The 12,575-nt window shown below is 35.6% G+C and overlaps 1 protein-coding gene across 1 annotated transcript; it reads right to left on the bottom strand.

The window, feature by feature from the left end:
- Positions 1 to 1,552: 1,552 nt before the first annotated feature.
- LOC306886229 (REST corepressor 1-like) lies at positions 1,553 to 11,112 on the bottom strand. The gene is made up of 13 exons (XM_079443176.1): positions 10,476 to 11,112; positions 10,319 to 10,378; positions 9,708 to 9,788; positions 8,040 to 8,092; positions 6,592 to 6,753; positions 6,166 to 6,284; positions 5,886 to 5,958; positions 3,897 to 3,947; positions 3,149 to 3,352; positions 2,922 to 2,999; positions 2,759 to 2,816; positions 2,408 to 2,643; positions 1,553 to 2,241 (listed from the first exon to the last, which is right to left on the bottom strand). Exons 1-13 carry the CDS (start codon positions 10,630 to 10,632, stop codon positions 2,200 to 2,202), a joined length of 1,374 nt encoding a protein of 457 aa, XP_079299302.1. The 5' UTR covers positions 10,633 to 11,112; the 3' UTR covers positions 1,553 to 2,199.
- Between the last annotated feature and the right edge of the window lie 1,463 nt (positions 11,113 to 12,575).

Below are 12,575 nucleotides of genomic sequence, written 5' to 3'. Positions count from 1 at the left end.
GAACTACATTATTTTGTTGTTTTTTTGTGTTACAAGCCACTGTATGGATGAATTAAAATTATGACAAACACAATTAAATTACTAAAACTTTATAAAACAGACAACGTAAAAATAATAAGAATTCAAAATTTTAATAAAAACTATATTGGTATCTCAGTGATAATGAAATGACCGCATTGGTGCACTGTATTATTCATTTTTTATTACTATTATTAAAGTCCTCAAATTATAGGTGTTTTTGAAATTATATCAATACAGTCATCGCGATATCTTATTACAAATATATTATTTAAATAATCAACAAATGGTTTTTCTTTGCATTATGGCAATGAAATGGAAACACACTGAATTGTCGTGACATTATCATACAATGTGAATAAATCTTATTTTATTCATTTGTGGTAAAATACAACCCAGTTTTTTTTTTGTGAAATTCATCCATTTTTGCCCATTCCTGATCCACCAATAGTCTTCCAAGCTTCTTATCACAAATAAAAATGGTAGCACTTTAGATTAGGGAACAATATTCACTATTAACTAGTTGCTTATTAGCATGCATATTTATAGCATATTGGCTGTTTATTAATACTAATAAAGCATACATTAATGCCTTATTCTGCATGACTTTATTGTAAATCCCTTAACGCAACCCAGTACCTAAACATAACTACTAAAACAACTATCTTACTATCAATAAGCAGTAATTAAGAGTTTGAGGGAAAAAGTTAATATTGAAAATGTGTTAATATTGAAAATGAATGGACTAAATATAACAAAATGTGATGTAAAGAGGTTGAATAACACTCAATGCATTTGACAGTATAAATCCCTTAAGTTTATTATGACTAATGTGACAAACTGATTACATATACGGGGTCACAGTCTATGACCACATTAGCTCCCACCCACACCCACACACGCAGACACAGAACTTCACCCCAACCATGTACATGCTATCTGCACGCATAAGTTTAAAGGAGTTCACACATGTATGGTACCATTACAGTTATTAGAGAGAAAAAGTTGGTCAAAACAAGTGAGAGTGCATGTATTTTAAATAACTTATTCCATTTTCAAATTAAACATAAAAATCAAACAATATGAACCCATCTAACGTTTATCTCCAAACACCATAATAAATTAGGATTTGTGGAAAAACACAAGCATGGAATAGTAGTACAATTTTGAAATTCTTACCTACAAATGGCAATCCATATACGTTTAGACACCCCTAAGAGGGTGAAAAGATTGACCTTGGCATGAAGAAGAAATGCATGCAAAACACAGTTCGAAATAAGATTTAAAAAACAAAAATATCTCCCATTCCATTTCAACACTCTGCTGTGCCTGTTCTTATGTTAACAGCCTCAGCCAAGAAACCTTTTGAGATAAAATGCATTTCAAATACACCATGTATAAGGGTCCATGATTAAACAGTATATATTACGACCTAATACTAAACCAACTCACTTAAACAATATAAGAGCTGCAAATCATATCATTTTTAAAAGAATAATATTAAAATTGGTATTAAAATTATTTCAATTTCATCTACACTGGCATTTCACTGTATCTATACAGTGCAGTTAGTATAATTCACTTTTTATGCAAATAAATAGCTTAATCCAACCAGAGATCAACTAACCCCCCAAAACTATTTTAAAATAGCAAATCGTATAACTACATAATATGCTACAGTAACAAAAAAGTACCTGGAAAGGGATGTTGGACTAGGACCAAGTCAAAGTCCTTTGTATATATCAAGAAAGAGAGATGGTCAAGTGACATTAAACTCCTTCACACTACTTAAGAGATCTTTCAAGATCACAATTCGCTGTCCAATGACGTTGGGATGGGTATATGGGTGTTTTATTCCCCCCACAAAAGAACAATTACCATTTGTGGAGAATATAACTGTTGGAGCACCAGACTGGTAGAGACCAGACAGGAACTCTACTTCTGTTGGCAGTGATGATCCTAGTTCCGTAGAGTAGCTTGGTGAAGTTTGTGCTCCTATGCGGTAGCACCTGTGAGAGTCCTGGGTCCAGAAGGAAGGGTGGGATTTGGAGGGACCGGGATGGGGGGGGGAGGAATGTCCATTACGAAGAGGCTTCACTTGAGGCAGTTGAAGCCTTAATGCCTCTTACGCACAGCTGCGATATTAACTGATCTGAGCTCGTCTGACCGCTGTTGGAGAACTCAGGAAACTGAAGGGTTTTGTGTTTCCATTGCCGTTGGTTCCTGAAAATGACGATTTGATGATTATTCTCGAATGACACTGATAAACCAAAACCAGATGCAGAAAAAAACACTTCAATTAGAATGAGAATTTCCAGCCTGACTGGAATCTAAAGCCACATTTTGGTGGAAAAGCCCATTAAGTAAGAGGTACTGATGGGAAACTGACCTCTGCCTGGTTTTCTGAAGGCCCAGGGGTGGTTCCCTCTTCGGATGACACCTCCATCTTCTCTTCATCTAAACCCTTGCGTCCCTCCACGCCGTGCTCAGCTTCCCACTCCTGCAGTACCTCGTCCAGGTTGAAGCGACGCCGGTAATTCACAAAGAAGTTTTTCACTTGAACCACAGACTTGTTGCCGATCACATCAGAAATGGCTTGGAAATCCCGCCCGTACTTCCTTATAGCTGAGAGAGGAAACCGACGATTGTCCAGAATTTCACTACTTAAAACTTGCCATTTAAATAATCACTCGTTATCCAGTAAGCCCCACAAACATTTGAGAAATGTGGAAAAAAATACCTTGAACTGCAAGCAGTTGCTCTTCTGTGGTCCAACGGGTATTAAATTTCTGATTAGCCTGAGGAAAGAAAAGAAAGCACATTTACTGCATATGCTTTTGTGAATAAAATGCATAAAGATGGCCCTTTGTGTGGTGGAAAGTAGTTCTAAAGAATATTATTACCTCAGATGGCCTAAGTTCATCCACGCCTATGTCCAGCTTTTCTCTGAGGGCACTATTGTGCTGTTTAATGCTCTGAATCTGTAAAAATAGATTATTTTTCAAACTTTTCAGTTTTAGACGATCACATACTTCAAAACTACATTGCTCTCTGTCAGCTTTACGTCTAGTTCTAGCTATAGCCTCACTGAGATGAAAGTGATGTTGCTAAGAAGTAATAAAACGCTAACCTGTCGTTTTATGGCAATAAGCTCCATGTCCAGCTGTCTCAGAACACTAACTGCGGCCGGGCCGCTGCTAGACATTGCCGCCACATCATCGGAGATTAAATGCATTCCTTTAGGAGGTTTCTTCTTTGCCCTGTGTAGGTTCCTCCCAGAAAGTCCCTGTACTTCTTTCTTAACATGCATTGGCTTTTCTGCAAGATTTGCTGGCTGTAGAAAAACAGCAAAAACACAGAGCTATTTAAATCTGTGACCGATTTAAATTGTGTTTATTGATGTAGATTTACAACTTATGTACAGTCAAAGAGCATTCCACATTAACAAAACAACAGATTAAAAAACATTACATTTACATGTAATCATTTTGCAGATGCTTTGATCAAAAGCGACTTACAAATGAGGACAATAGAAGCAATCAAACCAACGAAAGAGCAACAACAGTGCTGTGACAAGTCCCGGATAGTCTAACAGTACATTTAGCTGTACATTTAAAGTTTTTTTTTTTTTTTAATCTAAATAAATACAAAGAATAAAAAGTAGGTAGAAAATAGAATAGATAGAGCTAGTGTTAGAGGGTCAAGTTATTAGCATTTTTTTTTTTTTTTACAATAATTAAAAAGAGAACAAGTAGATAGAAAAGAAAAAGAATAGAGAATGCTAGTTTTAGAGGGTCAAGTTTTTTTTCTTTTTATAAATGAACAGAAAAGAAGTAGATAGAATAGAAATATATAGAAATACATATTTAGTACTGTACCTTCTGCACAACTGCAGGTTTTGAATCTTGTTTCTCAGGTCCAGATGTTCCCTTAAAAAAGAACAAATATTTTTTATGGAGATAGATGCTCTATAAGTTCAATGTAGCAGCACTGACAAAAGTTAATATCCAAATAAAATAAAATACTCTTTAAAAAAAAAAAAGTATTTAAGTACATTTAAAGTATCTTTTTTCATTTTTGATCAATGTTTAAAATATCAAAACATTATGCATTTGTAACTGCAGGTTAAAGCACTCCATGTCCCTCTGAGCTGCATTAAACAGTGTGTAAATACATCTAAATACCACTTCAGAAGCAACTTCTGCAAAGATTCATTTTGCTGATACTGGTTTCATTTGTTTGGTAACAGCCTAAATGTCTTATTCTAATTGACTGATTAAATTGAACAATTTGACTCAAAAGATGCACACTTTTAGAAAAAAAAAGGATTTATTAACAGTAAAAATGCCCATAAAAGTTAAAAATCAATTTAAACTTGATTAATTTCTGTTCACTGATGTGAACTGACCACACAGAATATGAAGAATATCAAAAACTGCAGCTGTCCACAGTAGTCAGATATCAGCACGATAACACACTCTGCAAATTATCATCTAATTATCGTTATCGAAAAAATCCCAAAAAATATCGAGATATCATTTTTTTTCAATATCGCACACTCCTACTAACCAAGCCTTCATCTTAACACTAACCATATAGTAAGTACATGTAGTTAATTACTATTGCTCAGAGCTTAAATGTACAATTACGCTGTAAGAAGGGCATCGTATAGTTAATCATAGTTTTATTTTAAAGGGGTCACATGATACGATTTTAAGATTTCCTTTCTCTTTGGAGTGTTACAAGCTGTTTGGGCACAGATAAGATCCCTGAAGTTGCAAAGACTTAAGTCTCAAAACCAAAGAGATATATTCTTTATAAAAGTTAAGACTCGACCATGCTCTCCTAAAATGCGTCGTTTAAACACGCCCCCACGTCTACGTCACTGTGTGGGAAGATTTGCAAAACACCGCCCAAACGTATACGCAAAGAAAGAAGGCGAAACTATTATTCTTGCTGTAGTGTTGTTGCTGCCGCCGGCGCCATGTCGTGGAGACACTGTGTTTCGTTGTGAAAGCGAAACTACTTTGTTTGGGTTTCCAAAAGAGGACACAACTAGAAATCAGTGGTTAAGTTGTATTTACAATCCAGAACAGTTCAACCCAAATATTAGAGTGTGTGCAGCGCATTTCACGGAGGACTATTTCCTGAACCTGGGAGTAGCCTGCCAGCTATGCACAAAGGCTGTTTCTATAAAGTGGGGCAATTCCAACTTTGCAAGGACAGTCTGGCGCTTCTGACTCAAAGCGTGCAAGTATGTTTTTTATTTAAAGAATTTGCTACTTACTATTCAAACGCAAGTTTTGAGCAGTGTAGAGCAGTGCTTGTTGTTTGTCGTTTCCCCAATCACAAATGCAGACATGGTAATGGTTACGTGGCGTGACGCGACAGTAAAAAAGACAGTATAAGTCATTAAAATCTGTAATTATGTCCCCACTGGATGCAACAAATACCTTGTTTATAATGGGTTTTATTGTTTTAGTCTGGTCGGACCGGAACACGGCATCACAACATGGTAAGGGCATAACATTGCCATCACACGCTTGATGTATTCGGCCAATCACAACGCACTGGATAGCTGGCCAATCAGAGCACACCTTGCTTCTCAGAACGATGAGCTTTATAAAAATCAACGCGTTTCAGAAAGGCGGGGCATAGAGGAGCAACAATAATGTACAATATGTGGAAAATAAGGTGTTTTTTTAACCTTAAACAGCATAAACAGATTGCATTACACCAAATACACAAAATAATTTTCTTTTTAGCAACGTCATATGACCCCTTTCATTTAAAGAGTCATCTAATTATGTTAATTCACAATTTAAAAAGTTGTAAAACTGTGCAGAAAAAAAATTCCATTATATTACCTCGTTCTTCTCATCCTTATTTGGCTCAAATTCAGCATTCCCTGGAGAGATGCAACTATTTTCTTCTCCATCACTACATGAAAAAAAAAAAAAAAAAAAAAAAAGGATTAAAAGTTTCAAATATGACATTTCCTTTTCAACAATGACAACATATTCTAAAAATAGATCATGCTAGCATTCTATGACAGCACAACTCATCTTTGATCAAGACATTTAAAACCAAAGAAAACACAAAAGGAGACAGCAAACATCCTATTAATATCTTCATGCCATAGCTGACCTCTCCTCTCTGTCTCTCTTCTGTTTGCGCGCATGGCGGTCCATCACACTTGTTTTACTGCGCGTTTTCTTCCACGAGTAATAGAATCTAACCAGGCTTGCAATTGACTTGTCTGGAAGCTGGAACAAAAAAAAAAAACTTGTTTGTAATCAAGCACATAAGTGATGGAAACATCTTACATTCCATAAGGGTACATAATTATTCATGATCAAAGCTGACACCGATCCATTTGAAACAGTCAAAGTGTTAAAATTCAGGACTTGACAGAACCCATTTGGTCTTTATATGCACCAGTGACTGTCCATTAATGAGCTGGATTTCTGAGGCTCTTTATGATTGGTTGTCACTTCAATACATGAAGATGCTGCTTCTCACAATTTCATGTTTTATTTTAATGTTGAGAGTGGTTTCAGCCATCTCACTCACCATCTGCTGGATGCGGTGAAACGTCTTTCCATGAAAGCTGAAACCCTGTTCAAACAGCACTTTGTCTTCAACTGTCCACTCATCTGGAAAAGGGGTGAAGTTGGGGAGATCTGCCAAAGATTTTTCAATGTTGTGTTTGTGCCAAAACAGCATGCCCAATGCCTGTTAAATACAGAAAGCCACATCATGAGACTTCAATGGAAAAAAACTTAAACTACTTGAAATGTTAGACTTTAAAAGATGACTTATGTTTGACACTGTGAAACTGCAGCAGGGCTCCAGACAATTTGCAACCATTTTATCTGCCAATGCGACTAAATTTTGTGAGTGGTCACACCTCATAAGCGCTACAATTTCTGTTGCATATGGGAAACATCAAACGGCAAGGGAAACAAAAGCATAACGAACCTGCGCTACTCGTTTGAGCAGTGCATCGTGGGCTGTTTAACGCAAGCAAACTTGTCAAAGCTCAGAACAGGTTTACTCTGGAACCAGTGTTGATCTCGCACTGAACAGTGCCGCAAGATCCAGTAAAAAGTGTTTGAACTTGCTGCAGAATGAATAAGGTTGCTGCGAGATCTAATGAGAAGCATTCAAATTCTACACAGAATTCTGTTATAAACAGATCAAACAGCGCTTACGTAGAAAACCAGAAGTAGTAAAGCTAACTATAACCATGGTGTTGTGGCAGAAATAGTTCAATTTCATTACATTATGCATTACAACCTTTTGAAAGAGAAATTCAAGCACTTTTCAATGACTTAAGATTTTCACACAACTATTTACAGCACTTTAAAACTATTAAAATTATCCAATTTAAATTTAATTTTTTAAAGGGGTGACCAAAATATACTGTGGTAAACAAAACAAAAATTTAATTACACTATACCAACAGATGGCAGCAGAGGAGCACTTATAGGCTTATTAGTCATTCATTTCTCATTTTTTCTTTATATTTTTAAATGATAAAATTACTATTATAAAATATCAAATCATCATCAAATTTTGTAAAAGTTTTGCTCTTTTTTGTGTATGTAGTAAAAAAAGTTGCAAAGTGCCTTGAAAAACAAACTTCGACTGCGACTGAATCACACAAAGCAAGAGTGCTCCTTTTATAATCACTGAAGTTGTTGGTCAGTTCTGTATAATACTATAGAAGAATATTGTACATTTAATAAGAGTAGAATGTTAATTTTCTATATAAAACTTTGCACGTTACTGTTGTTAATAAAAGTAAATTTGTATGCTTCCCAACTCAAGCTCAGTGCTTTACTACCAAATGTGCATTACCAAGAAATAAACGTGTATTTTCTATTTAGTATTGAAAATCACTAATTGTGCCTACAGTGTCTACAAAAATATCGTATTTTTTAGAAAAAAAAAAAATACTTTCAAGTTCATGATTTTCACTGCAACAAATAAGCATAGCTTTCAAACAATCATTTTACCTGCTCCATATTGTACCCATGTTTTTCTTTGGCTATTGCAATGTACTCATCCACTGCAACAAACAAGAGAAAAATCATTAGAATATAACTCAAAATTAAATCATGTTTAAAACTAAAAACCCTTGAACTATAAACATTTATTTCACAAAAGTATATAAAATACATTTCTATATAGACTGAATGACAAATATCTAATACAAAAAATATTTCCCCCTATATTATAGCCTTCTCAATGCTATTGCATGCCTGATTTAAAGAAGACCTATTATGCCCCTTTTTACAATATGTAATATAAGTCTCAGGTGTCCCTAGAATGTGTCTGAGAAGTTTCAGCTCAAATACCCCACAGATCATTTATTATATTATTCTAAAAATGCCTATTTTGAGTGGAAGCAGAAACATGTTTTCGTGCATGTCTCTTTAAAAGCAAATGAGCTGCTGTGTCCCGCCCCCTTTTTCAGAATAGGGCTGTGCCTTTACAGCTCGTAGATACTCTGCTAAAAAATGTGTTTGACTTTATGTCTATCGCAATGAAATCATGCATTTAAACCATATTAGTTAAAACTTCTAATATACGGTTTATAGTGCACACATCTGAAGCACACGTACAGAAAGCAGCTGCACACAGCATGTGAGTACTAAACTGAGTTCTCTTTCATGTCTTATTATGCTTAAACGGTCAAATACACACAAGTCTGTTAAAAACACAAGTTACAAAAACAGTCGGTTATGTCTGTGAAGGTAAACAGCTGGGAAAGAAATTGCTTGTTTGTATTAAATCTGTGTGGCAGCAGTATAATATACAGTAAATAAATCAATAAATCCACTGTTCTCGTCTCCTCTGGAACAGCGGTTGTCAATTCCGGACCTCGTGTACCCCCGCTCTGCACATTTTGCATGTTTCTCTTATCGCTTCAGACGTTTGTTCTATTCGACTGTAAGTGCCCTGCGATGTGGACATCACAGGATATTCCGCCATGATTCCAGTTCGAAGCGAACGTATATGTTCCATTCAAAGTGCACTGAAGTGTGCGAGACGTGAAATTAAATTGTATTTACAGAGGTATATTATGTCACACTTCACGCTTCTCTAGTAAGTTCCGTCTGTGTGTGAAGACAAATCCGTGAATGAATGTTCCAAAGTGAAGTAAACTTCAACGGATTTCCCCTGCTCAGGGAGTAGGGAGCAATGGACACTGTGTAGGGAGCATGTCAATCAGAGCTGGGGTACGCGAACCGCTGCTCTGGAACAGCATACTATCAAATTACTAATATTCTATGCAAATTTTAGAATTGATGCACATCTCAAATACTACTTTTTTAAAAACAAAGTATTATACAGTAATAGGAAGCCAGTGTTTCATTTTGAACACAATCTGTTTCATTGGCTGCATCAGCACAAGCCTCTTGTCTTCCATTGGCTGGACAAACAGTCCAGCGCTAGACTCAACTGTTGGCTACTGATGCCATTTCGGGCTAGTCTGCATTCTCAAGCAGATCAAAATTTAGTGTGTTCACTTTTTTTTTTGCGTGAAACACAACAGAATTGTCTGAATAATACCACTGTGTAACATGGTAAAATTAGAAAGAGTGCAAATATTTACGTAAAAAAACAAAAACCTGTTTTCATATTTATAGAGCTGTTTAACATACTCATAAATGACTCACATTTGGCCTCTGGTATACTTGGATTTGGAAACCACACCAGCATTCCCAGATTCTCTCTCTCTTGGCTTGCCTTTGCTACCTCTGATGAAAAGAGAGAGAGACATTAGTGGATTAAACAAGAATGCATCCATCTATTTTGATTTTAAACAAAATCAATGTTACTACTAACAGCATTTTTTTTTTTACTCAAAGAACTTTCCCCACAAAGCTTCTAATAAATCCAAGAAATCAAATCTTTTGATATTTAAGTAACAATAAAAATGAAATGTTTCAAGTTTAGGGAAATTAAATTAAATGAAATCAAAATTACATGAAGATATTTCTTATTTTAAATTGCCGGATGAATGCAGTTTTCTTGACAAATATACAGTTAGTAATGGACACATCAGGTGCTCATTATCATCATCTAAAGTTTATCTCATATTTTGTTTTAACCTCTTTTTCATAACTACAACAGACCACTTTCAATGTAAGTTTCCTGCGAGACAATTTTTAAAAAATTATTCTTGCTGAAAATTAAGTGCACTAAAAACGGACGGACAGTGTTTGAGGCTATTACGCCATCCACCCTGTGTTGTCAATGAACCTTCCAACACTCAAAAGCCACAAACCAGCATCATAATCTGGAACAACTGCCTGATACTGCGGTCCAACTCGCATCCCGCCTGCACCTTGTGAGTGACAAAAAAACAAATAAGATGAACTGATTCCATTCATCAGAAGTGCATGAACTTGTGAAGAGCGACCGGGGCTACCACCATGACTTACCATGCTCGTCATCACTTGAGGAACCCGAACTTCCTTCCTCCCATGAATTGTTGCTGTTCCCATTTGAAGTAAAACTTTTGGTCGGATTATTCACAGAGTTTCTGCCCCTTCTTTTGCCCGATATCTCAACGGTGCCCTTCTCCAACATCGCAGGCATCTTGACAGCGAAACGCAAAGGAGCTTGAAGGAACTTGGGCTCGCTGGCTGCTCGCTATAGCTAAGCTAACTCAGCTCAACTGCTCTGATCTGAAACAAATAACACCGTCCTGCACTGATGCAAACTCCCCCAACTGGCAATATAGAGTTACGAACACTCAAAAAGGTGCATCGAATGCATAATATTTCCCCCAGTCGCGTTAATAAGTGAAGTTTAGCTTTTGGAGGCAGATAAAAGCACATACGGCTGCAGTGCTAGCAGACAGTGCGGCTGCTCTAGCGTTAGCTCTCTCTCTCTCTCTCTCTCTCTTTCTCTCTCACTCTCTCTGATTGACCTGCTTTAGCTAACGTCAGTTCCTCTTCAAGGCAGAAATTCAAACTTCTTCTGCACACAATGAACAAGCTAATTATTTCCCCAGACCAAGCGTCGAAGCAGTGTTTGTCAAGAAAACATCCATGTGCATGAAAAACAACTCTAGACAACTATAAGCCGTTGGTTGCATCAGCTGGCAGTCCGTACTTCTGGACTAGTTTAGTGAAAACAATCAATGCATCACTATTGCAAAAAGATCCCCTTTATATGTGATATTCTTGATGCTGTTTTGCCACCACACTGCTTCATAAAACTCAAAAGGCGAGAGTTATCATGCACAGAATTAAACTAGAACGTGTGGCTTGCACTTAAATGTTTTTAGGTCATGGTTTGCACAGAGTAATGTAATAAAAAATATTATTTTAAATTCTAGTTTAACTATTTTATTTTTTTATTTGGACAAGAATCCCTCAAGTTTCAGGTGTGCTCAAAAAGTTAAAAAGCATAGTTCACCTAAAAAAAAAAAAAAAAAAAGTTATATAATTTACTTTCTACATCCATTACAATTTTCAAGACATGGTTACAGCTTTGCATTTTGTCTTGTTATTACATACTAGTAAATATTTATGAGACACTAGATCTGTTCCAATTGTTAGTAACATTTCATGTCTTACAATTTACTACATATACATATACTGTGTTTTTCTATTCAAATTCAATAAAACAAATCTACAAAATCTTTTGCATCTATTGATACTAGGAAAACTGGAATAGAGTCTAGAAACTATTTGAATAATTACTAGTAAATAAACGTTATAGTGTCTAATGAATATTTAATATTGAATTGATATATTATAGTAAGTACTGGATTACTTACTAATATTTAAAATATTAGTTACTAATATTAAAATATTAGCTACTAATATACTTACTAATATTTAAAATATTAGAGTTATTAGATTAGTAGCCTATTTGGAATGAATAAATATTATTTAATGTGATGCTCATCTACATTCTGTCTCATTCTAATCTCATGTGATTTGAGGTACATCTGTCCAAAGACTACTAAGTCATCAGGACATCTGTGCCTGTAGCACTACACAACCTTTATTATTTATATATAGGTATCATTTTTTTGTCATGCCAAGTCCACATTGTGTTTCTTTGTGTATGTGGTGGCATCCAGTGTTGGGGTAACGCATTACAAGTACCCTGAGTTACATAATCAGATTACTTTTTTTTCAAGTAACTAGTAAAGTAACACATTACTTTTCAATTTAAAACAAAATATCTGAATCAAAAGTTACTTTGTTTACCGTATATTGATTGAGATCTCTCGTTTCCACGTTGAGAGAATTCGGGAGTAAGTGCAGAGGCGTGTGCATTTGTGTAAACATGATGGTTATTGAAGTTCCAGACTAAACATGCATTTACTCAATTTACCTGCTCAAAACCAAAATTGCAATAATATGTTCAAATCTGTTAAATACAAATATACTTTATGTATTAATTCTCACGGCGGACCTTTGATGGGCCAATTCAACCATATGGATAAGCAAAAATGAACATCACATTTTAGTTATGTTCAGTCATAAACATCACAGTTTAGTGTGAAGTGAAGTGACACTTAG

This window comes from Barbus barbus, assembly GCF_936440315.1.
Source record: "Barbus barbus genome assembly, chromosome: 20".
NCBI classification, from domain to species: Eukaryota; Metazoa; Chordata; class Actinopteri; order Cypriniformes; family Cyprinidae; genus Barbus; species Barbus barbus.
The sequence above is the reverse complement of the archived record's forward strand: the minus strand, read 5'-3'. Positions and strand labels throughout refer to the sequence as shown.

Coding starts and splice junctions, on each gene's coding strand:
- LOC306886229 (XM_079443176.1), bottom strand. CDS start 10,632: ATGCCTGCGATGTTGGAGAAGGGCACCGTTGAGATATCGGGCAAAAGA. Junction 6,285..6,591: donor TTCACCGCATCCAGCAGATG/GTGAGTGAGATG, acceptor TTTTTGTTCCAG/CTTCCAGACAAGTCAATTGC. Junction 3,000..3,148: donor TTATTGCCATAAAACGACAG/GTTAGCGTTTTA, acceptor CTATTTTTACAG/ATTCAGAGCATTAAACAGCA.